Source organism: Aspergillus japonicus, assembly GCF_003184785.1.
Source record: "Aspergillus japonicus CBS 114.51 unplaced genomic scaffold BO86scaffold_24, whole genome shotgun sequence".
NCBI classification, from domain to species: Eukaryota; Fungi; Ascomycota; class Eurotiomycetes; order Eurotiales; family Aspergillaceae; genus Aspergillus; species Aspergillus japonicus.
In genome coordinates, this window is record NW_020291661.1 from 319,213 (window position 1) to 343,379 (window position 24,167).

The 24,167-nt window shown below is 51.4% G+C and overlaps 8 protein-coding genes across 8 annotated transcripts; 5 read left to right on the forward strand and 3 right to left on the reverse strand.

Moving 5' to 3' along the window:
• Positions 1-508: 508 nt before the first annotated feature.
• On the forward strand, positions 509-3,711 carry BO86DRAFT_430426 (uncharacterized protein; the record flags this gene model as incomplete). Its single annotated transcript, XM_025675694.1, has 6 exons — positions 509-1,634; positions 1,687-2,120; positions 2,172-2,273; positions 2,327-2,515; positions 2,766-3,051; positions 3,138-3,711. 6 exons carry the CDS (start codon positions 509-511, stop codon positions 3,542-3,544), a joined length of 2,544 nt encoding a protein of 847 aa, XP_025527717.1. The 3' UTR covers positions 3,545-3,711.
• Positions 3,712-7,395: 3,684 nt separating this feature from the next.
• Positions 7,396-8,455, forward strand: sho1 (osmosensor SHO1; the record flags this gene model as incomplete). The annotated part of the gene is made up of 4 exons (XM_025667985.1): positions 7,396-7,464; positions 7,531-7,686; positions 7,740-7,862; positions 7,931-8,455. 4 exons carry the CDS (start codon positions 7,396-7,398, stop codon positions 8,453-8,455), a joined length of 873 nt encoding a protein of 290 aa, XP_025527718.1.
• A 1,107-nt stretch (positions 8,456-9,562) lies between these two features.
• Positions 9,563-10,991, forward strand: BO86DRAFT_409918 (PQ-loop repeat-containing protein). The gene is made up of 7 exons (XM_025674450.1): positions 9,563-9,837; positions 9,892-10,012; positions 10,070-10,130; positions 10,228-10,357; positions 10,412-10,468; positions 10,547-10,595; positions 10,683-10,991. The coding sequence occupies exons 1-7, from the start codon at positions 9,681-9,683 to the stop codon at positions 10,903-10,905; spliced, it is 798 nt and encodes a 265-aa protein (XP_025527719.1). The 5' UTR covers positions 9,563-9,680; the 3' UTR covers positions 10,906-10,991.
• A 1,338-nt stretch (positions 10,992-12,329) lies between these two features.
• Positions 12,330-15,237, forward strand: BO86DRAFT_419062 (uncharacterized protein; the record flags this gene model as incomplete). Its single annotated transcript, XM_025675103.1, has 3 exons — positions 12,330-14,046; positions 14,124-14,800; positions 14,857-15,237. The coding sequence occupies 3 exons, from the start codon at positions 12,330-12,332 to the stop codon at positions 15,235-15,237; spliced, it is 2,775 nt and encodes a 924-aa protein (XP_025527720.1).
• A 962-nt stretch (positions 15,238-16,199) lies between these two features.
• On the reverse strand, positions 16,200-18,183 carry BO86DRAFT_389318 (mitochondrial 37S ribosomal protein mS45). Its single transcript, XM_025672099.1, has 2 exons — positions 17,549-18,183; positions 16,200-17,306 (listed from the first exon to the last, which is right to left on the reverse strand). The coding sequence occupies exons 1-2, from the start codon at positions 18,005-18,007 to the stop codon at positions 16,614-16,616; spliced, it is 1,152 nt and encodes a 383-aa protein (XP_025527721.1). The 5' UTR covers positions 18,008-18,183; the 3' UTR covers positions 16,200-16,613.
• Positions 18,184-18,597: 414 nt separating this feature from the next.
• Positions 18,598-19,080, reverse strand: BO86DRAFT_94185 (uncharacterized protein). Its single transcript, XM_025677820.1, has one exon. It carries the CDS (start codon positions 18,973-18,975, stop codon positions 18,682-18,684), a length of 294 nt encoding a protein of 97 aa, XP_025527722.1. The 5' UTR covers positions 18,976-19,080; the 3' UTR covers positions 18,598-18,681.
• Positions 19,081-19,185: 105 nt separating this feature from the next.
• On the reverse strand, positions 19,186-20,994 carry BO86DRAFT_313213 (RNA-binding protein; the record flags this gene model as incomplete). The annotated part of the gene is made up of 1 exon (XM_025667996.1): positions 19,186-20,994. One exon carries the CDS (start codon positions 20,992-20,994, stop codon positions 19,186-19,188), a length of 1,809 nt encoding a protein of 602 aa, XP_025527723.1.
• A 2,076-nt stretch (positions 20,995-23,070) lies between these two features.
• Positions 23,071-23,928, forward strand: BO86DRAFT_379359 (uncharacterized protein; the record flags this gene model as incomplete). Its single annotated transcript, XM_025670674.1, has 5 exons — positions 23,071-23,136; positions 23,377-23,438; positions 23,530-23,546; positions 23,643-23,656; positions 23,731-23,928. The coding sequence occupies 5 exons, from the start codon at positions 23,071-23,073 to the stop codon at positions 23,926-23,928; spliced, it is 357 nt and encodes a 118-aa protein (XP_025527724.1).
• Between the last annotated feature and the right edge of the window lie 239 nt (positions 23,929-24,167).

The window sequence follows — 24,167 nt, forward strand, 5'->3', positions numbered from 1 at the left end:
TCTGTACAGGCTAATAATCTCAACTCAAATCAAGCGATCAACGCCTATTTCGAAGACCCGACCGGCCCTCTGACGCAGGTGATTAAACCGGACTTGCGCCTGGACACTAAGAATCACAAACTGACTGCGGAACTCATTATGATATAGGCAAATCAGTATCAAAATGAGCCCGATATGTCTGGTATGTGCCTCCCTCTTTCTGAGGTTGGACTCGTGTGTACTGATATTCCTGTCTTTCAAGCCTTCCAGATCGAGCATGTCGACTCACCGTATAGCCCTTCTGCTGGGCCTCCATCTCGTCCTCCTCCATCCCGACCACCGTCTACCTTAAACCTCAGATCATCCAATGATCCTGCGTCAACACAGAACAATACCGGTGAGAGTTTCTTGGTTGGAAAATGCAGAAGCTGCTATTTGCGCTTCGAGCTGACTGGGTTCGTTAGCCGACAATGGCAAAGGTTTAACTCTGGCCGAGCAGGAAGAACGTGAGCTTCAACAAGCAGTCGCCATGTCTCTGAGTCAGAATCTTGGGCAGCAGGAGACAGGGGTCACAAGGGCAGGAAATGCGAGCTTCAGCCGAGCGACCCGGGATCATTATGACGAAGGCGCATGGGCAATGACGCTTTTCAACTCCAGCGCTCATGAGATTATCATCAGTCCTGACCCAACCGATCGTAAAAGACGAGAGGATGAGCCGGCATTCATTCGCCCGTCTCAGGAGAGCACGCATCTGGGCGGATTGGTGACGATACTCCACTCGATTCCTCTCGCAAGGGAGGCCCTTCTGCTGCGCAATCGCTCTCTCCCCAACTACGGCCACGATTCTCAATGGTGGAATGGACAGCCAATCAATCTTCCCAAAATAGTGACTATGTCTGAAGCCCATGAAGGTGATACTGATTGGGACGATATTATCTACGAGGCTCAGAGGCTCGTGGCATTCTTGGATACTACAACGCGTGCTTTTGGCAGTCCTGATGCTCTAACAAGTTTGCAGTGTATTTCCCAGCACGATCGTGATAGTGCTGTTTCTAGGTTTTTGGAAGCATGGCAAGAAGCAGCCATCCGCGCGGACCCCGGAAGCCAGCTGGGGACAATATTCTCCACGACTGGCTACAATGGACCGATGCCAGCAGAAGGCATGATGGAACAGAAGGAGTTTCACTTACTTGAACCCTTGGTTGAGCACGATCCTGGCCAAACACTCTATGATGTTCTTGACCGTGCCTTCTGGTGCGATAGACAAGACCAGCCGCTTGAAGAGGTTTGGCTTGAAACTCTTGCTGAAGTACTTGTCATGAAGTTGGAAAGCTCACAGAAGCCCCTTGATGTGATCGTTCCCACTGTGTTCTATGCCGACAGATACATGGCAAACAGCAGAGATGCCGCCCGCGATTTTCGTACACGGCGACTTCAAGCTTACGAAGAGATTGACAAGATCGGCAAGGTCATCAAGCGATACTCACAGTCTAACTTAACTGCCCAAACAGGAATGACCTCCAGGGATGTTCTCGAGAAGGCTGCCTCTGCCATAACTTCCAAGTTTGCTGATTCAGTACCAAGTGACATGGACATCGAAAACGTAGCAAAGCAATTGAGGGCGGTGTCGGCCAGGATAGAGAATCAGCTTAGAGGTAAAACACACTGTCTTACATGTCTAGTATTGCTGCTGATCATTTTGTGCAGGCTTGGAGGACAAAAAACAAAGAATCAGAGACAGTCTGCGAGACCATTCCAAATTCCTTACGGAAGCTTCACCTGATGCAGAGCCACATTATAGATACACTCTGCGAGGTGTTTGCACTGAGCCCCATGTGACCTACGTCCTCAAACGTCGGGACCAGCGCGTGTCATCAAATAATGAGCCCCCGACTACGGAAGAGTGTCAGTGGTGGCGCTTCAGTTTCTCTACGGAAGATGCAGCCATTCGTAAAGCCGAGTCGCAGGGCCGAGTGAAATGTGACTCTGACCAAACGGACATCATTGGGTACACCGCGCGCAGGGTTGATGAGGCCGAGGTGCTTCGCGCAGCCCGCCGAGAGTCAAACCAGGTTCTACTTGTCTATGCCAACACCAATGCAGTTAACATGCAGGAAGAAACCGCTCCTGTTCAGCTGCAGGTAAGAGAACACCCCAAATCATGGTGATACTCGCAATTAACCATGATTCAGAAATTCGTAGCGAGGGACAACGAAACATTCGAGTCAGAGCTCCAGGACGCGGAGATGGCACACAATCCACCAGAGACGCAACATCAATCATCTGGTACTCTTGTAGGTAATCATCTAAAGAGGAACACATAGACAGCACTGACATCCTTTGGCAGCCATCACCGAACCCAGAGCAGCAGCAATCGACGCAGAATGTGAACGTCTTTGACTATCAGGTACCCTCTTTCAACGAGACACAGGGGCCGGGCCAAGAGATGCAAGAGATAAATGGGCGACCTTTGCTTAGCCGTAGCAGCACAGCTGGTCCTGTGCAACCTACCTTAGATGCCGATATGTGGGACGCGGTTGACGACAAAGCGACGTGAAGACGAAGAACCACAACTTGTACTTATGGATATACATATGGCATGCCATGCTTCGATCTACTGGAGTGTGTTAGAGATCTCGAGCATTAAGGATGGAACTGAACAATCAGTCGTAGGCTTGGAACGATAAGATCATCGTCGACGGGACCATTTGTTGTGGATTTGAGAGCTTCCCCACGTGTGTATGTCCGGTTTGCACCCCACTCTCCTTTCCCCAAACACCCCCGAGAATCCAATTGGCAAGTTGCGTCAACAATTCCTATTCATTCCTATCAATTCCCTCATGGCCCTTGACAACGACACGGTGGCTGGCGCCACGATAGAGCTTCTGGAGACTCGTCTCCGACGCCTCACATACCTCCTCACCGGTGACGCCAACTGGACCGGCGAACCCACGCCGCCCGCAAAGCCGGCTTCTCTGGACGACAGCATCTCGCGTCGGCTCCTTCGCCTTGAGAAGGATTTGGCACGACTGAGTCGAAACATCCCTGCCGTGAGAGACGTTCTTAGTCTACGTATGTCGATGATTCCTGCCCCCTTTCCCCTTGTATATACACAAACGACACAAAACCACAACCACTAACACGATCTACCACTCCAGATGATCGCTTCCCCGAACTCTTTCGCCCAGCACCGCCCGGCTCCCTCCCGGAGAACCTGACCACCCAGAATCTCGCCTCGATCGTTCTGTCGTATGCCTCTGCGTTCCCCGAAACCGCCTCCCGACTCTCCTCGTTGAACGATCTCCCCATCCCCGACGCGGAGACCTCGGCCGCCTTGATCCAGCTCCAACCCCGGCTCGACCAGCTAGCCAAGACCCAAGAGGATCAGGCCCGGCAGATCTCGGGGCTCCGGGTCCGGTCGGCCAAGGCGCTGCAGCGATGGTATGAGGTTGCGCTGGTCAGTGGCGGGGAGTGCTGGGCCGAGTGGGAGGGCCGACTCGAGGATGTGGAGAGGGAAGTGCGAAGGGAAGAGGTGGTTCGGGAGAGGAGGGAGAAGGAGTTGTGAGCATGTTGCATGTTGATGTGCTTTTTTTTCTTTTGAGGGAGGGGGGGTTGGTAGTGTGTTGATTATTAGCGTTCTCCATGGGGCTTTTGTGATACCATTGTCTGTTTTCTCTTCAATTTACTTTCGGTGATGGATTTTTGGCCCAGGCAGCAGCAGAGCCTCGAACTCACGTGGGGACGTTGGGTGGATCTACTTCTACTACTACGTGGTACTACGAGTATCTAGGGTGAATGCTGTGTCGATGAAGAGAAAGCATAGGGAGGATGAGAAAAGCTATTGCTTGCTACGAGAGCTTTATGCCGCTTGCACTGCATTCTACTGCATTACATGCACTCCATGCCTCGCTTCACTGATACAGACCAACAAAGTCTTAGGGGCGAACAAGCAGCGGCTTTTGAGTGGTGCAGGGCAGATTGAGTAAGATATGGGCCTGGACCCCGGCATGTGAGCCTCTGAGGGATATCAGGATCGGCCCTCCCTCGGATATCGGGAAGAACAAATTGATGGACGGGGCGAGAGAGGGCCGGTATGGTAATAGTGATTAAGATTGACTTTCCCGCGTGCGGTCTTTTCATTATTCTCTCATTAGTTTAAGTTCCCCCGCCGGTGCGGATTCTTAATTTGCCATGCGCTCATCTCGACCCTTGCCGCCAGTGGAACGAGGCCGGTGGAGAGGCCTGGATGGCAAATTAGGTGGTTGCTGCTGCTGCTGCTGCTGTTGCTGCCTCTGTTGACCACACCGAGTAGTGTCTGAGACTCATTTGACTCGTTCGCCTTCTCGTTCTCGAATGCGAACTATGTGTAAGAAGGCAGGGCTGATGGTGGGCCATCCGGAAAGTGAAAATGACAGGTCCCCCCGTCAGTCGTGCAAAATTTGTGCCGGAAGAGAGGCAGTAACAACAAGCATTGGCTAGGTGTAGCTAACACATCAAAGATTCTCGGGGATCTACGGGGGAAACCGGCGTCTCACTCTTGGTTTCTCACTCTTGACTTTAGAGTTTGGTTCATGCTTCTCTCTCTTTGGAACAGCCTGTGCCATATTAGAAGGGTGTCTGCAGGTTCAGCCTTGCGTTGTCCGACTTGGGCCGTTCCAAGGACGGCATCAAGGTTCGTTGGATGGCATTGCCTGGCGGTTCTATACCTTGAATCCCTTAGGGTGAGCCATAGTGTCGGATACGGGCATTTGGCTTAATGATGTTCTGCAACTGTTGTCTTCACACATAGTAGGATGCATATGTCGGCGTCTTCAGAATACAACAACTGATAAGCTGAGTGTAAATCCCGATAAACAAACTATGTTGGGATTGAAACCAGGCGGGCCAGAAGTGCAGTCATGACAAATGTGCTGCTGTAGCTTGAATGCAGAGAGTGAGAGCAAAAGGCAAAGAAGAGAGAGTAATCAAACTTCGCTCCTTCCATTCTTGTCTTAAAATTATGACTGATGGGGATGGCGGTACACTCAAGTTCCAGTCGAGCCGAAATCTGGAAATTTCCCACCGAAGAGAGCCAGCCCTAGAGAGCATGCGTGTTTCATGTGCTGGTGCTGGTTTATCAAGCCACAGGTTGCACCTCAGCCTCAAAGGGGCCAGACGTCTGCCGTGAGTCCGTACCTTGCGACTGAATCCACTCGCGTGGCTACTTTAGTCTAAAACAGAAAGGTGTGAGACCGTGAGAGGGGCAAAGAGAAAAAAAATAAAAGGTGAAAAAAAGGAAAAGAGAAAAAAAAATCATGGGCGTTGCGTGCGTCGTGCCGGGGCCTTTTCCCTTCCCCCCCAAGTGGGATTAGAGGGACCCATTTTTCATAGGAATGTGCATCGATCTTCGTTTGAGAAAGCGTGGGCAATTACGGAGCCCTTTCTCATTTTCTGACAGGATTCCCCTCTCTTTTGACAGGCCTCGATTCGCAGTCGACTTTTGGATCTTCTCTCCGCTTATTATTACGTGTAATTATGGATCGGATATTATTTTGATTTGGATTTGGATTTGGAAAGGGGAGGAAGAGATTTGATTGTACCATGGACCATAGGATCGGGCTGGTACCGGATTTTGGACAGGTTCTGGCTGAATGGGTGGATGGATTGCTGACTATGATTGTTTCGTCAACAATGAAGCCATGTGAGCTAGCCTAACAGTCAGACTGTGGATACCGGAGACTGGATAGTGGTACGTAGGCATAAGAATAGTAGCAATAAATCGAGTGCACGAGTCACGGGCTTCGGAGAGACACACACGCACACTAACTGTTCTTGCAGAGGGGCCAAAATGGGCTGCAGTCTATCCGTAGTATGCAGTCTGTGTGTCTGTCTTACTCATATTTTCTTCTCTTGTCCTTTGCGGTTCACGGTTCGCGTGGATCCAGGATAAGCCTGAGTCTGGTGGTTCAACTTGGTGGATGCCTGAGGTGGTGATGAAATGGGGCCAGTCAGACGAATTCCTGTCCGTCATTGGCTGTTTCTCTCCCGCTCCAGCAGTCAAAGCCGCCCCTCCCCATGGCATTCATCCGTCCCTTCAGGAAGTTCCGTCAGGTACAACAACAACTAACAGATGTACTAATGGGCACTATTCCAGAATCGATTTGTTAACACGCAGCCTGCGCCTGGAGTCTGGTCTGTCTGTCTGTCTGTGTCGCTGTTAGATCCCCGTCCCCATCACTAGTACTCTATCTACACCTCCATTGTCTCTCTGGGTCCCTCTCCTTTTCTTTCAGGTCTCCATCCAAGTCTCCATCACCAAACTTGGGAATCAGTCAACTAACAACGGCTAACTAACCAACCAACTGGGCAACTGAACTAAACTTTCCACCACCTTTAGCTCTCCTTCTTTCTCTCCACGGCTCCAGGTCCCCCGGGCTTCAAGCTGGTTCTATCTCTTCTCTCTTTCTCATCTTCTCTTCCCGCTTCTCTTCTCTCTCCTTTGGATTCCCCTCCCCCTCCCTCTTTCTCCCTTCAACACATTCATTCGTTTGAACCTCAGCTCCCCTCATTCCAATCTCTCTTCACTTTCTTTCTTTCGTCTTTTCTCTGTCTATCTTTCCTGTCCGTTCATCTTGTTCGGACACTAACGTTTCATACTTATCCTTTTCTTCTACAGCCTGGTGCTGCTCTTTCTCGTTCATCCACTGCAAGGGGTGTTCCTCGTTGGACTTCTTCCCACGACTCATTGACCCCAGCCTCCTCAGAGGACCCTTCCTCACGTCGCTCTCTGGATCAATACTCCGCCTGTTTCAAGACTGTCCGTGTCAATTGCCTCCCTATCCTGATCGCCAGCCGCATCGTTCGACCCTCATTTTACTTGGTCTGTCTCAGAAGTATGTGATGCATCACCCCTGCCGGGCACTCGTTAAATTGTGATTTGCCTTTAATCTTTTTTTAAACTCTCCTACCTACCCTCATGTCGGCTGCTCGTTTTTCCTTTCTGCATGACTTGGCTTGGGATGGTTCGTGTTGTTGTTGTGCCTCAACATGTCCTCCGACCGTTGCCGATCGATTGGCTTGCATGATTCTCTCGACGCTCACGTTCGCCCTCTTCCAAGCTGACTGACTGCGCTATAGTCCCATCCCTATATCCGCGCTCTCATTGCCGCAATCTACGATCGTCATTTCGCGTGTTCGCATTCCACTTTCTCTTCCACGTTACGAATCAAAGCAAAGGGGACCTGCCGTCGCTGCTCCGCATACCACCAATGAGCGTGAGGTCATAAGCCACATCGCATCGCCTGGTGAACAACAAATCATCGTTCCGACGACCGCCATATAAATTCTTTGCGACTCGGAACCACATTCATGGTGGCATACTCTTCCCACTCACCATCGCTTCACAAATCACACCTATATCCAGAGCCCGCTCGCAAGATGGTGCGCTTCAGAGCCAGCAATATTCTTGGCGACCCGTTCGCGCTTGCCACTACGTCCATCTCCATCGTACGTATTCCAGCTCCGTGAGGCCATTCTTCCGTGGACACCGGCTAATTGAGTTCGATCGCTTAGTTAGCATGGTTGATCGCATTCATTTCCTCGATAATCACTGGAATACATGGGGGCTATCCCACTTACTCATGGTGGGCCTTGGCATATGGGTTTTGCATCATTGTCGGGATGGCTCTCGTGTTTGGGACGGATACAGGCGTGGTCTATAATATCGCGGTATGCTACTCTGGTTGCTGTTTATGAAATTCCCTCATGCTGATGGCTTCTAGATTGTGGGCTACTTGTCCGCTGGTCTCGTCTTTTCCACAATCTCGGTAAACTCGCTTGTTTATTCGAGTAATGCAGCTTCGCAAGCTGCGGGTGCAGGCTTCATTCTTCTGTCCATGGTGATCGTGCGTCATTTTCTCCCACGTCCTTCTGGTCATCTCCTCGACCGATCAGTTACTGACAGTGGCAGTAGATCATCTGGATCTTCTATTTCGGATCGAGCCCACAGGCTTCTCACCGTGGTTTCATCGATTCATTCGCCCTACAGAAGGAAGGCGCTGGTTCGTACGGGAACAGCAGACCTATGTCCACCGCTTTCGGAAATCGACCCGAAACGACCTCGAGCCAGCCACCTCAGATGTACACTTCTGCTCAGCTCAATGGCTTCGAAACCTCGTCGCCTGTCTCGGGCTACCATGGTGGAGCCCCCGGGTCGGAACATCGCACCTCGCAGCCCCGCTTCGGCAACCCGTCAGCAACGAATCTTGCCCCGCCCGGCAGTGGTGTGCCTCCCGATGAAGTTCCGCAACCGACCGAGTATCCGTATCGCGCGAAGGCTATTTACTCTTATGAGGCCAACCCGGAGGATGCCAATGAGATCAGCTTCACCAAGCACGAGATTCTAGAGGTATCTGACGTCAGCGGAAGATGGTGGCAGGCCAGAAAAGCCAGTGGAGACACCGGTATTGCTCCATCCAACTATTTGATCTTGCTGTGATCCATCTGTGTGATCAGTCGACTATATGATCGTGTTAGCTCGGCATGGGGTCCGTCACGGTGTAACGTCCTTTCTTTCTGCTCTTTCCTGGTCTGATTCTCGCCTTCTTGGCCCGTCGCGAGAAGAAAAAGAGATCTTTTTGTTTTGATACCCTTCGAGTTGTATCACTCGGCGCGAATCCGGTTTGCGAACGTTCATGTCTTGATGGTTTTTTTTTCTTGGTTACCTGCTGTTGTTTGGACATCTTTTAAGACACATCTCATTCCCTGTTTTATATGTATGTGATTCTCATAAGTTGAAGCGAGCATGTAGTGCCCCACACCGTCTGTCAAATGGCACTATGTTGGTGTATTTCCTTGCTCGTATCACTGGATGTGGATATTGTTCTCAAGACAGTGCTCTGTTCCTTAGACATTTCAATGAACTTTCAGATTGTATATTCTCATGCGGCTTTTTTCTTTAGATGTCGCCTTGGGGCAGGCAGGCGCATGACTGACAATTTTTCCTTTGTCGATGCATCAGTGGAATTCGTCACCAGCTCTGGCGGTCTTGCAGGCAGCGCTTGTCCTATATCAATTCTCTGAATCATGCGAACTGGATCGGACTGAACAGTATTCTAACCACCGCATAGGCCCTGATTCTCAACCAAGAGCGACAAGTTCTCTACCAGCCGATAACCGGGTGTCAACCACGAGCGTAGCTCGGGATGCATAATAATTATCGTGTTGACCGGCATTCGCTTCAGTTTATACTTGGGGTCAACCTTGTTTGGGAGGAGGTTGATTATGTGTTTTGCATGGAAGATGATCTGACTAACTCACATGGGCGAAGATTTCTCATCTCATTGACCATTTCGGTCTTAGTTCCGCTGCTGCTCCATCGCCCGCTCTTCCAATGACGGACTTCATTCCCCGAACCAGTGGGTGATGGCAACAGGTCTACTTTATCTTGAACCCTTTCACCATGACTCTGACTGTTGAGGATCGCTAGCTATCTCTAGAGTTCTGGAAGGTAGTGGGGCATTTTTGGAGAAAAGAAAATTTATGACGACCATGATGTGCTTGGCTCAAAGGTTATGGAAGCTGTCTGTAGAGGATTATCCCGCTTATAAACCGCTATCTATCCTACTCTTCTTGCTGTTCAAACTGCTGTGATTATACTTCGAGTTCCCTAAAAAGTCTTTGATACTACCACGTTGGCGGCCGTAGTGCATCCGCGCATCGCGATGGCTGGAGACGACAATGTCACGGTGGCCTCCAACGTCCTGGGCACCATTGGGACGGTGCTCTGGTGCATTCAACTAATCCCGCAAATCTGGTATAATTGGAAACAGAAGAAGACCGATGGACTTCCACCCTTGATGATGTTTCTCTGGGCTGCTTGTACGTTATCTCTCTTTTGGTGTTTTAGACAACAGGCTCATGGCATCGGCGCAGGTGCGGTCCCCATGGGAGCATATATGATACTGCAGGGAGTGAATATACCGCTACAGATCCAGCCCCAGATATTCGGGTTCTTCTCTCTTGTGAGCTGGGGTCAGGTTCTGTATTACGGCCAGTAAGCACTCTGGGTATGCTTCAATCGATCAATCAACTCGTCTAACTGGCCTGGGAGTGCAGCCGATACAGTCGCCGCGCAGCGACGGCTGTGGTTGTCGGCGCTGCGGTCCTGTTTGGTGGGATTGAGGCCCTTTTGATCCTCACGCTCAGAGCACGTGGGCCCGCATTGTCTTGACAACAACTGACAGCTTGCGCTAATTGATTCCACCACAGATCCCGTACGACAAGGGAGTCACCTGGCCCGACCTGATCGTCGGCATCGTGGCCGCCATCCTGTTGGGACTGGGGCTCGTCCCGCCGTATTTCGAGCTCTGGAAGCGAGATGGCCGGGTGGTCGGATTCAGTGAGTTTTTAGCACGTACTTGGGGGTTTGCAGAGATATCTAACCCCGTTCTAGATTGGGTCTTCCTGTCTATCGACACCTTCGGAGGGCTGTTTTCCCTCTTTGCATTGGGTAAGTCTTTCCTTTCTTCGGGAAGCGCGCGCGATTTAGTTAAGCATGACTGTTCGATATGATGCTGACCGCAGGCAGCGGCGCAGGGTTCCTTCGATGTTCTGGGAGGGATCATGTACATTGTTGTGTAAGTTTGGGGGAATTTTGCCACACTCCTGGCTTTTGGAAATTTGGGGATGTGTGCCGATACTGACTCTGATGGGTTGATGGACAGCGTCGTCCTGGAAGGAGGGATTTATGCGAGCCACATTGTTTGGCGGATTCGATATCGCGCTGTGCGGAGGGAGGCGAAGGCCACGGGCAAGAGTATTGATGAGGTGCTTGCAGAACGGTCTCGGTGCTTGGGTGGTGCTTCTGATCCGGGGAATCTGAAGGGTCCTGTTGCTGGCTCGTCGGAGAGTCGAGAGAGTGGGTGTGATGGAGATGTGGTCCCTTGATACTGACGGGTCTACGAAGTGTATATTGTGAGTGGTGTTCTCCACTTGGATTTCTTTTGGGAAGAAAAGAATATATGATTGTTTTGGGGGGGGGACTTGAGTATAGTTGAATGTCTGGGCGCTCTCATGTTATTTGGCAATGAACCTTTCAGTTATGATACAAGAAAGAACCTATATATGGGCCAGTAGTAAAGTAGTTCTGCGACTGCTTTCGGGGTAGAAGCAGAAGGCTCGGATGAACGATCGAGAGTTTCGGCCGGTGAGAGAGATAGCGATGCAGCTGTCTGGCTGCAAGTCCATGCATGTAAATGTATTGACAGACCGATCGATGAATTGGAAGGCAATGCCAACAAAGCGTGCATGAAACCGACGGTCTCTCCCTCCTTCTCACATCCTTATTTAACCGTTCGAAGCCCGGCGCTCTGTCGGGCCCAAGCGTGGTAGGAAATTGGTTTATTTTTGTATTCATTTTTAAATAACATTATTTCCCTCGATCCGATTGTTCCTGCAACAGTCATAATAATCTATTTTAAATTGACTGGTAGGTTATATATCCCCTAATCATGACATCTTGACATTGGATCTTGACAGTTACATTTGCTTCACTTTCTTCTTCTTCTTCTTCTTCTTCTTCTTCTTCTTCTTCCCCCTCTCTCCAAACACGACAACTAAAAACATGACATTTCTAAAGGCACAGCCTCTCAATGTTTTAAGCATTTGATGTGTGATTCTTGAGGCTGTTATTCTGTTTGCCACATCCTTGATCGTGCCACTTTTGCTTATCCTTCTTCACTTTCTCGCCAGCAGAGATCGCAGGCTAATCCGGTAATCGACTAGAGCGACAGTCTGTCGTGCCTCATTGACTGGCCATTCGCAGGCAAGAGACTAACACGAAAGAGCCCTGAGCTTCTGCTATCTTACTCCCTCCTATTTCTCTCTTTCTCGTCCTCATCCTCTAATCATCTTTCGGTTTCATTCCTCTTCTGCCCTTAAGTCATGACGAGTGGCTTCACTCCTGTGCCCTTCTACTCCTCGCCCTCATTGATGCTTGTATGCCAACTGAGCCGGCAGGGGACGCGGTGACCTTTCAGGGTCTGTTCTTTCATTCAACCACAGCAGCTTTACATTCATTCTTTTATTTGCTTTTTTCCTGGGCTCTAGCGTGGGTGTTTCAGATATTTGATCTTTTATCGGAGCTGGTCTTTCTTCTGGTTGCTTCCTTGTCTATTCTTAAATTTCCTTTTCCTTTTCCTTTTCCTTCCCGGCCGAAGAATTGTTGTGCCTGGCCCTGGCTCTCTAACGGCGTCGGGCACCTTCTACGCCTTTTACGGAGTCAATTAGAGGAAATCTTCAAAATTTCTTCTCTACCATCCCATGTCTTGTCACTCCTTTACAACTCCCTGCAGCTATTGCTCCAACGCGTCATGCCTGACCGTCGGTGGCTTCGACTGAAGGCGAAGCTCTGGCGGCGATCGTCGACATCCTCCGTTCCGGCCGCCGCCGCCACCACCACCACCACCACCGATGGATCTGCTGGGTCCAGCGACGACTGCGACTTCAGCTCCAGCTTCTCCCACCACCATCCCCCTCCCCCTCATTCCCACGACCCCGACCCCGACCCCGACCTCGACCTCGATCACGGCAACGGTTGTCCTCCGACCCCATCGTCTCTTCCTCACGATTTTCCCCATCGAGACAATCACGTCAATCCTGTCAACGGCAACGGACAGCTGCAGGACCCATCGGCTAACGTTTCTCCGTCCGCCGATCACCAGACAGCCCGCCGCGCACACTCCTGCCAGACTCTGTCTCGACCTTCTCCCGACGACGGCCGTCCTCCCAGCCACCCGGTCGCTTCGGAGCACGGTGATTCCTTAGCTTCTGCCGCTGTGGGCGACATTTCCCGCTCACCGGTCCCGACTTCCAGCCGAGGACAGCTCGACGGTCCTCTCGACGACACTCCATCCGCAAAGCCCGGACCAGAAGATACGGTCGAAGAGCAGCGCGACGAGAATCGACCGTCGGCCATTCAGCAAACGGGCGCTGCATCCTCCAGTGCACCCCGACTCCCGCTGCAGCGCAAGCCTGTCGCTCGCACCTCATCATCCAGCAAACGTCCCAACTCAAGCTTGTGTACCGAGCACGGTCACCCCCCACCAGCAACGAGTCTCGCCCCCGATCGCCTACCCTCGCCGACACCAACCCCTCCCCCTCCAAGTGCCGGTCGCGCCAACGCCCCGTCTTTCCAGCTTTCTTTCAACAGTCTGGGCCTGGAACGCCTGGGGTCTGCGGTTGTTGAACCCCAATTACCCGTCTTAGATGCAGTTGCGGAAAATCCACCCGGGGAATCCACAACCTACCAGGTAGTGACTTCAACCACACCCGCACCGTTCCCAAAGCGCCCAAGTCTTGGTTCTCGCCGTCAGTCACTGCTTGCGCCGTCGCACCAACATCTGATTAACAGCTTGCTGGATCCTGGGCCCACGGGCGAACCTGACGCACTTGACAACGGTCGCTTCAATACGTACGGCACAGGTATGGTTCGCAAGATCTGGGTCAAACGGCCAGGCGGGTCGGCCACTCTGGTCCCCATCACGGATGACTTCGTGGTGGACGAGCTGCGAGACCAGGTGATTAACAAGTATGCCAATTCTCTGGGCAAGACTTTCGATGCGCCCGATATCGTCGTCCGGATCTCACCACGAGAGGGCTCCAATCGACAAACAACCCCCGATCGGATCCTGAGCCCAGAGGAGTCATTGATGAACGTGGTGGACACCTACTACCCCGGAGGACAAGTCATTGAGGAGGCTCTTATTATCGACATTCCTCAGCGACGCACACCCAAACCGTCCCCGCGCCCTCAAGTCTACTATAACCAGTCCGAGCCAGGCGAGCATGGCGACTACTTCCCTCTCATGCCAGCAAATCCCACTGTTCCCACACCGCCATCACACCCAAACAACTCCTCTGCCAGTGTCAACGCCCATCCCGCCCCGTCAATATCAATCCTCACCACAGGTATGGCCCCGCCACTGCCTTCGCCGGGCAGTCGCGGGAGTCGACACCCGCGTCGACCACCACTCACTCGCCACACTACAAATTCTCCTACGATGCTAGGTCAGGTGACGGCCCCAAAAGGTTTGTGCCCCCTCGAAATCATCACCATCTTAGGCTTTGCCTCTTTCCCACGACAGACCCGCTTACGTTTCTGCTAGACCCCAACGGTGTCCCAGGACCGCTATCGTCCCAGCCGGTGCCTTCCATTCCCACTCCGCCCGGTCCTCCCCCGGAGTCGCCTCAGGCCAAGTCGCTCACACCTCCTGCACGTGGAGCTTCTCCACGGCCCCGTCCGTCTGCGTCGTCCGCCAAGCCAAAGAAATCGAGTGTGACACAGTCATTGAGTGGAGCCTTTGGTGGTCTCATTGAGGGCACAGTGCCGCCGATCAACGTGCTGATCGTTGAGGACAATAACATCAACCAAAGGCTCTTGGAGGCGTTCATGAAGCGTCTGAGTGTGCGTTGGAAGTGCGCTGCAAACGGCGCGGAGGCCGTGAAGAAATGGCGACAGGGCGGTTTCCACTTGGTATTGATGGATATTCAATTGCCCGTCATGAATGGATTGGATGCAACGAAGGAGATTCGGCGACTGGAGCGGCTGAACGGCATTGGCGTGTTCCCCAAAACCGCCGATGGACGGGCTAGTGCGGCCACGGCCAGTGTGACCTCCCCGCCAGCCGTTGCAGGCAACAGTGATCCCTTGAACGAAGAAGACACGTTACATGACTTGTCTCAGTTTAAAAGCCCGGTCATTATCGTGGCATTGACGGCGAGCAGCTTGCAGAGTGATCGTCATGAAGCCCTGGCGGCTGGCTGCAATGACTTCTTGACCAAGGTAAGTCGTCTGACTTCGTATGACTAAACCCTTCACTAACAGCGATCTCTTCACAGCCTGTGCGATTCGAGTGGTTGCAGCAGAAGGTTACGGAATGGGGATGCATGCAAGCTCTGATCGACTTCGAGGGCTGGCGCAAGTGGCGTGGCTACGCCAATGATACCTACTACTTTCCACCGGGCGAAGGCCATACAAGCCCCATGCAGACCGGACCCGAGACCGCGTCGAAGAAACCGTCCCCGAGTATCACTCCCTCGCCGTCGATGCCAAGCCAAAATGGCAAGAAGGAGCGCAAGGCCCTCCATCTGCCCAAACCCATTGACGTGACCCCCGAGGATTCTTCTGGAAGTGGGAGTGGAGAGGGACTGGATTCGCCAAGCAGCCCGCTCACATCTGTCCCAGTCCCAGGAATCCCAGCTGATGCAGACGCACTCTGAGTCTTCGTCATAAAAGCGCTCCTCCATTTCCCGCAGCATCTACCCGAACAAACACATCTACCCACTCACCTTAACCCCTTTGTCTTCCCTCAGTCCCTGGTGCAACGACTAGTGTGTATATGGTGTTCATATCGATTCACTGCAATCTGCCGCCTGCTATCTTCGTTGTCTTGCCTCCCCGCAGTCACCGCCCCAATCCGGCGGCCTGTTAGTTACTCCGCGACTTTGTGTGTCTCTTCCCATGGATACCCAGCATAGCCCTTTATTGCTCAGCTCGATGTTCTTATTCATTCCCAGTCTTGGCCTGCCTGCTTAATCAGTATCACCTTCCTCCAGTTATCTCAATCTCCTTTTTTTTTTTGGTCTCCTATTCTGATGTATGTCCGGACCTGGGCGTCCCTTATCTTTTCATATTTTTTTCTTGGAGAAGCCCCTCCTCTTGGGAACATCCGTTACATGCATATTGCACGTCAGAACTCCTAATCAATTCTGATGAATCGAGCGACAGGGACGAACGACTATTCTCACGCACACGAATGGAGAATGGCTTTTTTTTTTTTTTTTTTTTTTTTTCTAATTCTTGTGGAAACCTATATCTCTCTGCTTCCAGGTTTTCTTTCCCACCCCACACCCCTCCCCTAGGGGCCATTTTCTTTCGTCTATGCGCTAGGGTGCGATATAACTACACAAACAGTACAGTACACTTGTCATATACATACACAAATATATTACCTGCATATAATCCTTGAATCTTGTCCGGTTTTCCGTGCTGAGTTTTGTGTATGGGTTTGAGAAGTTAGGGTGGAATTGGATTTGTCTTCTGTGAAGTAGGTCCTCTCCCCTATCTCGTGTAGCTCAATCCGAGACGAATACGCCTTCATAGACAGTTAGCGTTAATTCTCTACGAAGGAAACAATAGAAGGAAAGGAAGGATCATGGGACGTTTCAATTGGAGATTGATAGTCATGTTGATATGTTGATTGATTGATTGTATCTTCGGCATGAGAACCTGGGATAGAGGATTCCTCTGCACTGGGTCGATAGTATGACCAGCGGATCTGAAAGGAAAAAAAGGTGTATAAATACAATACTCCGGCTCAAGGGAATCTGTTGAAATAGATCCATCCCATCCTGGGGCGGAGAAAAGAAAAGAAAAGAACCGGCACACACATAAACAAAGCTAGAAGGACCACAAAAATAGAGAAAAATTACACGCCCGTATAATACAGTTCAGCAGGGAAAAAGCAACCCAAACCCATCATTGGCATACCGATAACATCCATGCAAGGTTCGTTCTCGAAGACCTCACTGAGGTGAGGAGAACCTCGCGAAAAAGTAGAAAAGAGAAAGAGAGAGAGAGAGGGATGAGAAGGGTTTTAGACCTGCACACGAGTGGGGATCTTGACCTGGCCCTTCTTCCGATCATAGCTGGGAACACCATAGCGGCGACCAGGAGCCATGTGACCCCGGCCGGTGAGACCTGTGGTTTCCCGGCTGACGACCACATCTGTGAAGCGGAACTCGAACCGGGAATTCTCAGGCTGAACCTTCTGGGTTTTCATATCCAGGCGCTGCTGGGCTCGTTCCTTGCGCTGCAGCTCTACCGCGGTTTCCTGTTCGAGACGCGCCCGGTACTTCTGACGGACCTCGCCGGGCTCAGTCTTACCGATGGTCAGACGGTTGCGCTCATGAGTGATCATGTGCGGGTGAGGGATACGAGCGTCCGCAGGCAAAAGGACCTGGTGCTCTCCGTCGCCCTTGCCGACCTTCTCAATCTTGGCAGGACTCTCCTGAGTGATCTTGCGGATGGTCTCGTCGGGATTGGCTTGAAGTTGTTCGGCATGCCGGTTGGCCATAGCAGGGGCAGCAGAGAACACGCGGCCAGCGTCAATACGGTTAAATTGCCGAGACTCGGAGACAGGGTAGAAGATTTGGGGGTCGGTCAGGCGGTGAGCCGGCAGGTCATTAATGGCTTCGTGGGCTGTCCGTCTTTCCCATTCAACTGGGAGAGGAGTGACGGGAACCATCTCATGAATGGCGCGTGCGTAGGGGAGCGCAAGGGATTTGCCCTGGTGAACGACGCGTTAGCTTTGCTGAGAAAGAACCAGAGATAGCGTCGACAAGATGAAACTCCAAGAAAAGGTGGGGATATGATGCATATCAGATTTAAAGGCGTTGTAAGCATGCCCAGGAGTTGGGTCATAAAGACTAATCGATTTTATAATTGTCTCATCATTGCATCGGGAAGACGTTCTTGTTGAAGGGGAGGTGGGAGCAAGAGCAGAAGGGAAGGACAGGGGGCAAGCCATACTTGTTCTTTCATCTGATTCTCCAACTCGACTAGTCGAACCACTGCAGCTACTCTCCTCATATCCACGCCATAGTGGACACTCACAGCCCGCACGCTCTTGTTTTGAACGGTCACCTGGTTATGAATCTCGTTGCGCAGGTCCTCGCTGAGTATAGGGTCGCTGCGGTAATTAGGGTTGGCGGGAAAAGGCTTGTTAGTGTGTGTGATATAATTGGTTTGACCAGGAATGTGATGTTGCATTTCGGATCCTTTCCCGCGAAGCCATCTGATCATCTCTCTGCGAAGCCTAGTTTGCGAGGGTCTTGTGGTAGAGAAGGAACGGGAAGCGGGCCGTGAGGCATCTGCGAGGGAAGAGGATGTGCATGCGGTGGTAAGTCTGAAGAGAGAGGTGGAGGGGCAGGAGGAGAGGTAGGGGAGGAGGGTATTAGAGACCAAGTGGTTCGGTATTCGTTGAGCCATCTTGGTGTGTATTTGTGCTAGACAATCAGACAAGAGGATGAAAGAGGGCAAGAGAGGGCGAGAGGAGGAGAAGCAGGTAATATGAGGTCAATGGATGCGGAAACGAGAAAAGGGAAGTCCAATTGACCGGAGGGAGGGGGAGGGGAGGGTGAAGCAAGTAGAGGTGAATGAATGTTGACGAAGCGAAAAGAAAGAGAACTGCACGCGAGTCGAGGGTAAGAAACTTTTTCGGGAGATACGGCTGCATCACGTGAGCAGCCCAACTTTCGTGGGTGGAGTCCCACTTGCCCAGATAGGAAGGTTGATACGTTGACCTACTCATACTACGCCGCCAGCTATAGAAGCAATTGTCTCATATTGGGGCAATTAGGAAGAAAAAGGCGATAAAGAACAAGGATAGTATAATGATACTAATAATACTGAGCACGCCTCTTCCTGCCTCTTTCTGCCACGCTCTCACCATTTCACTCCATCCATCCATCGGCGCAAGAAAGCAAAGCTATTGAAAGCCACAAGTCGGAGAGAGAGAGAAGGAAAGAAACGAGTGTCCCATTTGAGCCAACCAATGACCAATACACGAAGATATGACGCTGTAAGGGAAATGCCAAACCGAATAATGGTACTAGTAACGTGCGACGATGCAGCAGCTAGCCAACAGTAGCCTTCCAGAAGTCTTAAGTGTATACCCATGTCAACGCCTTGCCCCAATTGCAAACATTGGTGGTTATGATTGGAACTGACTCATGAAAATGCACACGAAGAAAAGCAGAGAATCGATCAATCTTTAGCAAGAACACATTAGAAAGCAACAAAAAAAAATAAAATAAAACAAAAACACACAGACACGGGGTATGAAGATGGTGCATAAAACAACACAACAGGGACTTGATCAATGTAAAATCCTCACGCAGATGCAAGATTCCCTTCCAGAAAAAAAGCAGACATGCAAGCAGCGCCCCTGTTTCCATGCTATCAGAGTGCAATATGAAAAGAACATCACGCAAGTAAGTCAAAGTGTCCAGGGCCCAAATCCTTACTCCGAGGAGGAAGGTGACCCTCCAAATGCTAATCTAACTTATAAAAACAATAATCGCCCCAATACGCCAGGTAGCCCAGTGATCATCAAGCATCGCGGACATTTACTGTTCCACAGAGACGTAAAATTGTTCTTTTGACCTCTAGCGGCCCATCATGTAGTCCGGATAGGAAAAGTTGAACCCTCCCAGATTCGGCGCCCCACCGGTGAGCGGCGGCGGAGGTGAAACCATCGACGAGTTGGTTCGGATTCCAAGGCCCGGGTTGGGGTTGGAGTTAAAGGCACCGTTGGTGGGAATGGGAGCATGCATATTGCCGACCGGATGGATAGGGCCGTTGTTCCGCAACGCCATGGGGGGAGCGAGACCGGGAGGCGCTGATAGTCCAGGTGGCGGGCCACTGACCGTAGAGAACACATGGCTGTTATGAATCCCACCGAGGCTGCTGCCGCCAGGTACGCCGCCTTGAGAGGTCATGGTATTCGATGCACTCATGGAGCCCGGTTGCCCGGAACGCACTCCCAAAGGGTTCTTCGAAAAGCTCAGCCGAATCCCAGTCTTGATACTATTCGACAACTTGAAGCCATAGAGCTCGTTGAGCGCCTTGCCGGCAGTACCCACATCGTCGAACTCCACAAAGCACATAGGACCATTTTGTTTGTTCCGGAAACACAGACGTTTGTAACCACGCTGCTTAGAAAAGAGAGCCTTGAGCTCTTCCTCTGAGGTGTCCGGCGGAAGATTACCAACGTACAAAGTATTGCAAGGCGGGTTCATGTCGTTCGGATTCGCAGCAGGTAGACTGTGGCGGTGCATGTGCGGGTTGCCGTAGGGAAACCCGTGGCCGGCCCCAATGTTATTCATCGCTTGCGGATATGTGGAAGCAGGGGTAGGGACTCCCATATGCGCAGAGTTCTGAGGAGTGTAACCCTGAAGTGGTGGCGACGAGATGTTAGTCGCCAGGGACATATTGGCAAATTGATTACTCAAGATCTGAGGATTCGTTGCACGGCGCCCAGCTGATACAGCACCAGAATGTCCGTTTTCCGCATAACCAACCGGGTCCTTAAGAAGTTCTCCCGTGTCTTCGTCAATGTCTTGATCGATCATCGATTTGCCGCTGACACGAGGCAGTTCAGGAACCCCATTCCCAAGTGGCGATTGTGGGGCAAAGATGCTGTGCAGGCGGGAACCGGAATCTGGAAGACCATCGCCGTTGGCAGCTCCGGTTGTCGCGCTGAGCTTCTCCAGACTCTGAAAAGTTCCATTAAACCGTGACGATTGGCGCGACAAGGCTCCGTTGACACCTCCCAGCAGACTGCGGGTTGCAGTGTGATCAATGGTGTTCCGTCTAGGCGCCAACGATGATCCCACTGGACCGGTCAGTACCTCCACAATCATGGTAGCATCGTTCTTGGAATTCGGTTTTCCATGGAGCAAAGCTCGCGCCTCTTCAGCAGCGGCCAGCGTGCCAAAGCGCGCGACTGCACATAGATATCCGTTATCTTCCGGATGGTCAGAAGGTATGAATTCGGCCTCCACGAGGTCTTTCGCGAATAGCAGCATACTGCGCAAAGCTTCGCGACTGGTGTTGCGCGGAAGCTTCCGCATCAGGATTATCCCACCACCCCCATTGACAGGACGGGCAAAGCCGTTTAGCGACTGTGCCGAATCGGCGAAGCGCATGGTGGTCGAAGCGACAGTGTCAAAGGAGGACGAGGGCGCGATTGGGGAGAAGGGGTGAGTGAACGTGGGAGCTAGCGATGAAGAGGCCTGCGACGCGGGCGGACTGTACACGTCGGTCGACATCACATTCTGGGCCGTCGACGGCGGCTGAGAAGCTGAAAGCGACTGGTGAGTCGGCGACGCGCCCGAGGATACAGACGGCGTGCGCTGAGTGGTGCTGAAAGAGCCGGGACTCGTGCGGGTGGATTGATTCGAACTTCCACTCATGCCTTGCAGAGGGATAAACCAACGTGTCAAGTCGATCGATCGATGAAACTCCACGAGCAGACTGGAGGAGCACGGACTCTCTAGAAAGGCAAGGGAGCGAAAGTCAAATGGGTGACAGGCGGCACCAGTTGAAGAAGCCAGCAATGGAAGAATTAGTAGCTGGAACGGTAATGCCAGAAACTTATCACGTATAGGTGATCTAGTGACAGATGATAGTCAAAGGTAGGTGAGATGTGTGATAAGTGCGATATGCTAGGTTGCGCGGAACTGGAATAGAAGTGCCGCGTTCGGCCGCGTTCAGGAGGCGATATGCGACAGAAGGAGGAATTGACGGCAACGACACAATGACTGAGGCCTCAAATGGAATGATAACACAAGCAAATGGTGTGAATCAGAAGAAGTGAAGATGTGAAAGGACTGATTAAATAATTTTGATGATCACAATAGTAGTGTAGGAAAAGGCGTGGTGTATAAGCGGGGAGGGGGGGGGGGTAGGTAGAATATGATGAAAGGAGAGGAGAGGAAGATGCAGAATGGAAAAGGGACGGGGGGGGGAGAGAGGGAGGATGGGAGGGAAATGGGAAGTGGAAGGTGGGAGAGGATGACGAGTATGAACCGAAGACGGGAAGAGGGAGTGGGTGGAAATTGAGAGGGAAGAGAGATTAATCGGGGAAAGGATAAGGTTCGGTTTTTGGGGAGAGGGGGGGGAAGAGGAGGGAGAGGGAGAGAGAGAGGAAGAGGGAAAAGGCAGGGAATGAGTGGGTGCGGGCAGAAAAGAGAGAGAGAGAGGGAGAGAGGGAAGGAGGAAGAGAAGGAAGAGAAGGAAGAGAAAGAAAGCAGGCGGGAGTGAAGGGGAGGGGGAAGTGCCTAGTTAAGTAAGTAGCAGTAGTGATATCTAAGTAGTAAGTCGCAAAGTAAAGAAGTATGAAATAGTCAAATGAATCCTCAACAGCGATTTGAAGATGTTGTGAGTAAATGAGTAATACCTTGCAAACAGATTATGCTCAAGAAACCGAGTATCAAGTAGAAACTGGAGGCGAAGAAGGCTTGCTATGATGGAGGTGGTGAACCTGGAATGACGACTAACGGCAATGATGATGTTAAAGGAGAATGATAGTGATGATGATGACTGGCTGAACGGATTGGGGTGGGAGAAGAGAGATGAAGGAAGGAAGGTAGGATAGTTAGGTCAAGTAGATAGACAGTCACTGAACAATGACTGTAAAAAGATAAAAGCGAGAAAAAGAGAGGGAGTGGCAGTCCGTCCGTCCGTCAATCCCAGACAAGAAGAAGAGCAATATGCCAATAATGAATGGATGAATCGAGCCCGGAACGGTCTTTTAGGGGGGAAGTCGATGTGTTGGTGGTATCGAAAAGAAAGACAGACAGACAGACCAGAGGGAGGGAGGGAGGGAGGGAGGGGAGAAGACCGATCGATGGTGGATCGGTTCTAGAGAGTGAGTGTTCGTTCTCGTCTTCTTCCACGGATCCAGTCTGCTTCCGTTCCAGGAGTTTGCAGATGATGGACAATCGGAAGTCCCTTGGGCTCTGGCTCGAGGCTGACTGTTCAGTCACTCACTCACTCACTCACTCGGTCCGTTCAGTGAGGGACTTTGGTACGGAAAGGACGGAGTAGGTAAATTATTATCATGCAATTAAGGTGGTTTACTGGGTACAGTACTAAACCCAGTAGTTGGTAGATATTCCACTTTCATGCTGTCCACTGCCCAACGAGCTTGCCGGAAGCGCGAGCGCGACCCGGCAGTTCGAGATGGACACGACACGCGACTTGATATTAAAGACCAGTTGATATTAAAGACCAGGGACTAAAAACATTGCCCAGCGAATCCCGATCTCCCCGGGGAAGTATGGTGTCGTCAAGTACGAGTACTGTAACTACGTTACTGTACTCTAGGGATGGTGATGATAATACTATCGAAATCAAAACAACCATGAATCAATCACAGCCTCTGTCTCTCTAGTCTCTCTGTTCTCCGGAGCGGCTGCTTGCTGCAACAGCCGACTGACTGCGTGCGAGTGGCCTGCCATCGGAGAGTGAAATATGCAAGCAAGGAGATGCCGATTGCAGCTCCATTTAATTCTACGCAAACAACCGCCACGACGGATGCGAACGTGGAGGAGGTGCGTGTGCCGAGGCCAGCGGGACGTGGCTGATTCAGCAGCTAACAATGCATTAATTAGCACTATCCATGATCGCAATATCGAAATTACTACTTCGTACTAATGCTCATCATTCACCAACTCAGCCTTTTTTTTTTTTTTTTTTTTTGGCTCTCCAAGTCTGGCCCCATGTCCCGAGGGAGACGCGAAGAGAGCAATAAAATCTAAATCCAAATCAATTGATGCTGACCGGCTGAACAGGTGGTCGATCTGGGTCCTGGCTCCCCGAACACACACCCTGCGAAACAAACGCTCGGAACCTGGTATGAACCCCGCGTTATCCGTGGCGGCATGACTCGACAGTTGATGACAAGAATTAAATCCCACCAAGTCCAACACTCAACACACTCCGAGGCTAGTTAACTTTAGTAGTGAGTCTAGCACGCACGCAACTCTTTCTAGATGCCGGCTGCCTGCTTGAAGCACTAACTAACACTAACTAATCAACAATGAACTGAACTACCCAGGAACTAATTCCTTAGTACGCTACAGTATCTTCTGCCCTCTTCTGCTACCCCTGTTCCCTAGTCTTCTCTACTCTACTGATTACCGTAGACCAACTATGGACTACCTCTACCTTACCTCTCAACGGCGGGCGCATCTGCAATTCGTACTCCGTATATGACGAATGCTGTCTCATGCGCTAAAGCCAAACCAAGTATCCCAACCATGTCAGAGAAGAACCCTAATCTTCTCTTCCCATCTGATCACGAGCAAGTCTCACTGTACGACAGAAAGCCTGCCCGTGGATGAGACCCGTGGTTCCCGGCGACCAGGAGCCTCTTGCTGTGCGGCTCCAACGAGTGCATTTCGGCGTCTCCATTGCGCAGCCGGAAAACTGAAAGTAAAGATCAACATGCAAAGCTCTGGCGGTGGTATAACTCAATTACCATACAGCGATCACCAAATGAGACAATCTAGACAAGACCGTAGATTGACCAGAACCAACAGCCTGTATCTCTTCTTGGGGTCTAGAAACTCGGCCCGAGACG

Coding starts and splice junctions, on each gene's coding strand:
- BO86DRAFT_389318 (XM_025672099.1), bottom strand. CDS start 18,007: ATGGCTCAACGAATACCGAACCACTTGGTCTCTAATACCCTCCTCCCC. Junction 17,307..17,548: donor AGAATCAGATGAAAGAACAA/GTATGGCTTGCC, acceptor GTCGTTCACCAG/GGCAAATCCCTTGCGCTCCC.
- BO86DRAFT_409918 (XM_025674450.1), top strand. CDS start 9,681: ATGGCTGGAGACGACAATGTCACGGTGGCCTCCAACGTCCTGGGCACC. Junction 10,013..10,069: donor CAGGTTCTGTATTACGGCCA/GTAAGCACTCTG, acceptor CTGGCCTGGGAG/TGCAGCCGATACAGTCGCCG. Junction 10,358..10,411: donor TGGCCGGGTGGTCGGATTCA/GTGAGTTTTTAG, acceptor ACCCCGTTCTAG/ATTGGGTCTTCCTGTCTATC.
- BO86DRAFT_94185 (XM_025677820.1), bottom strand. CDS start 18,975: ATGGAAACAGGGGCGCTGCTTGCATGTCTGCTTTTTTTCTGGAAGGGA.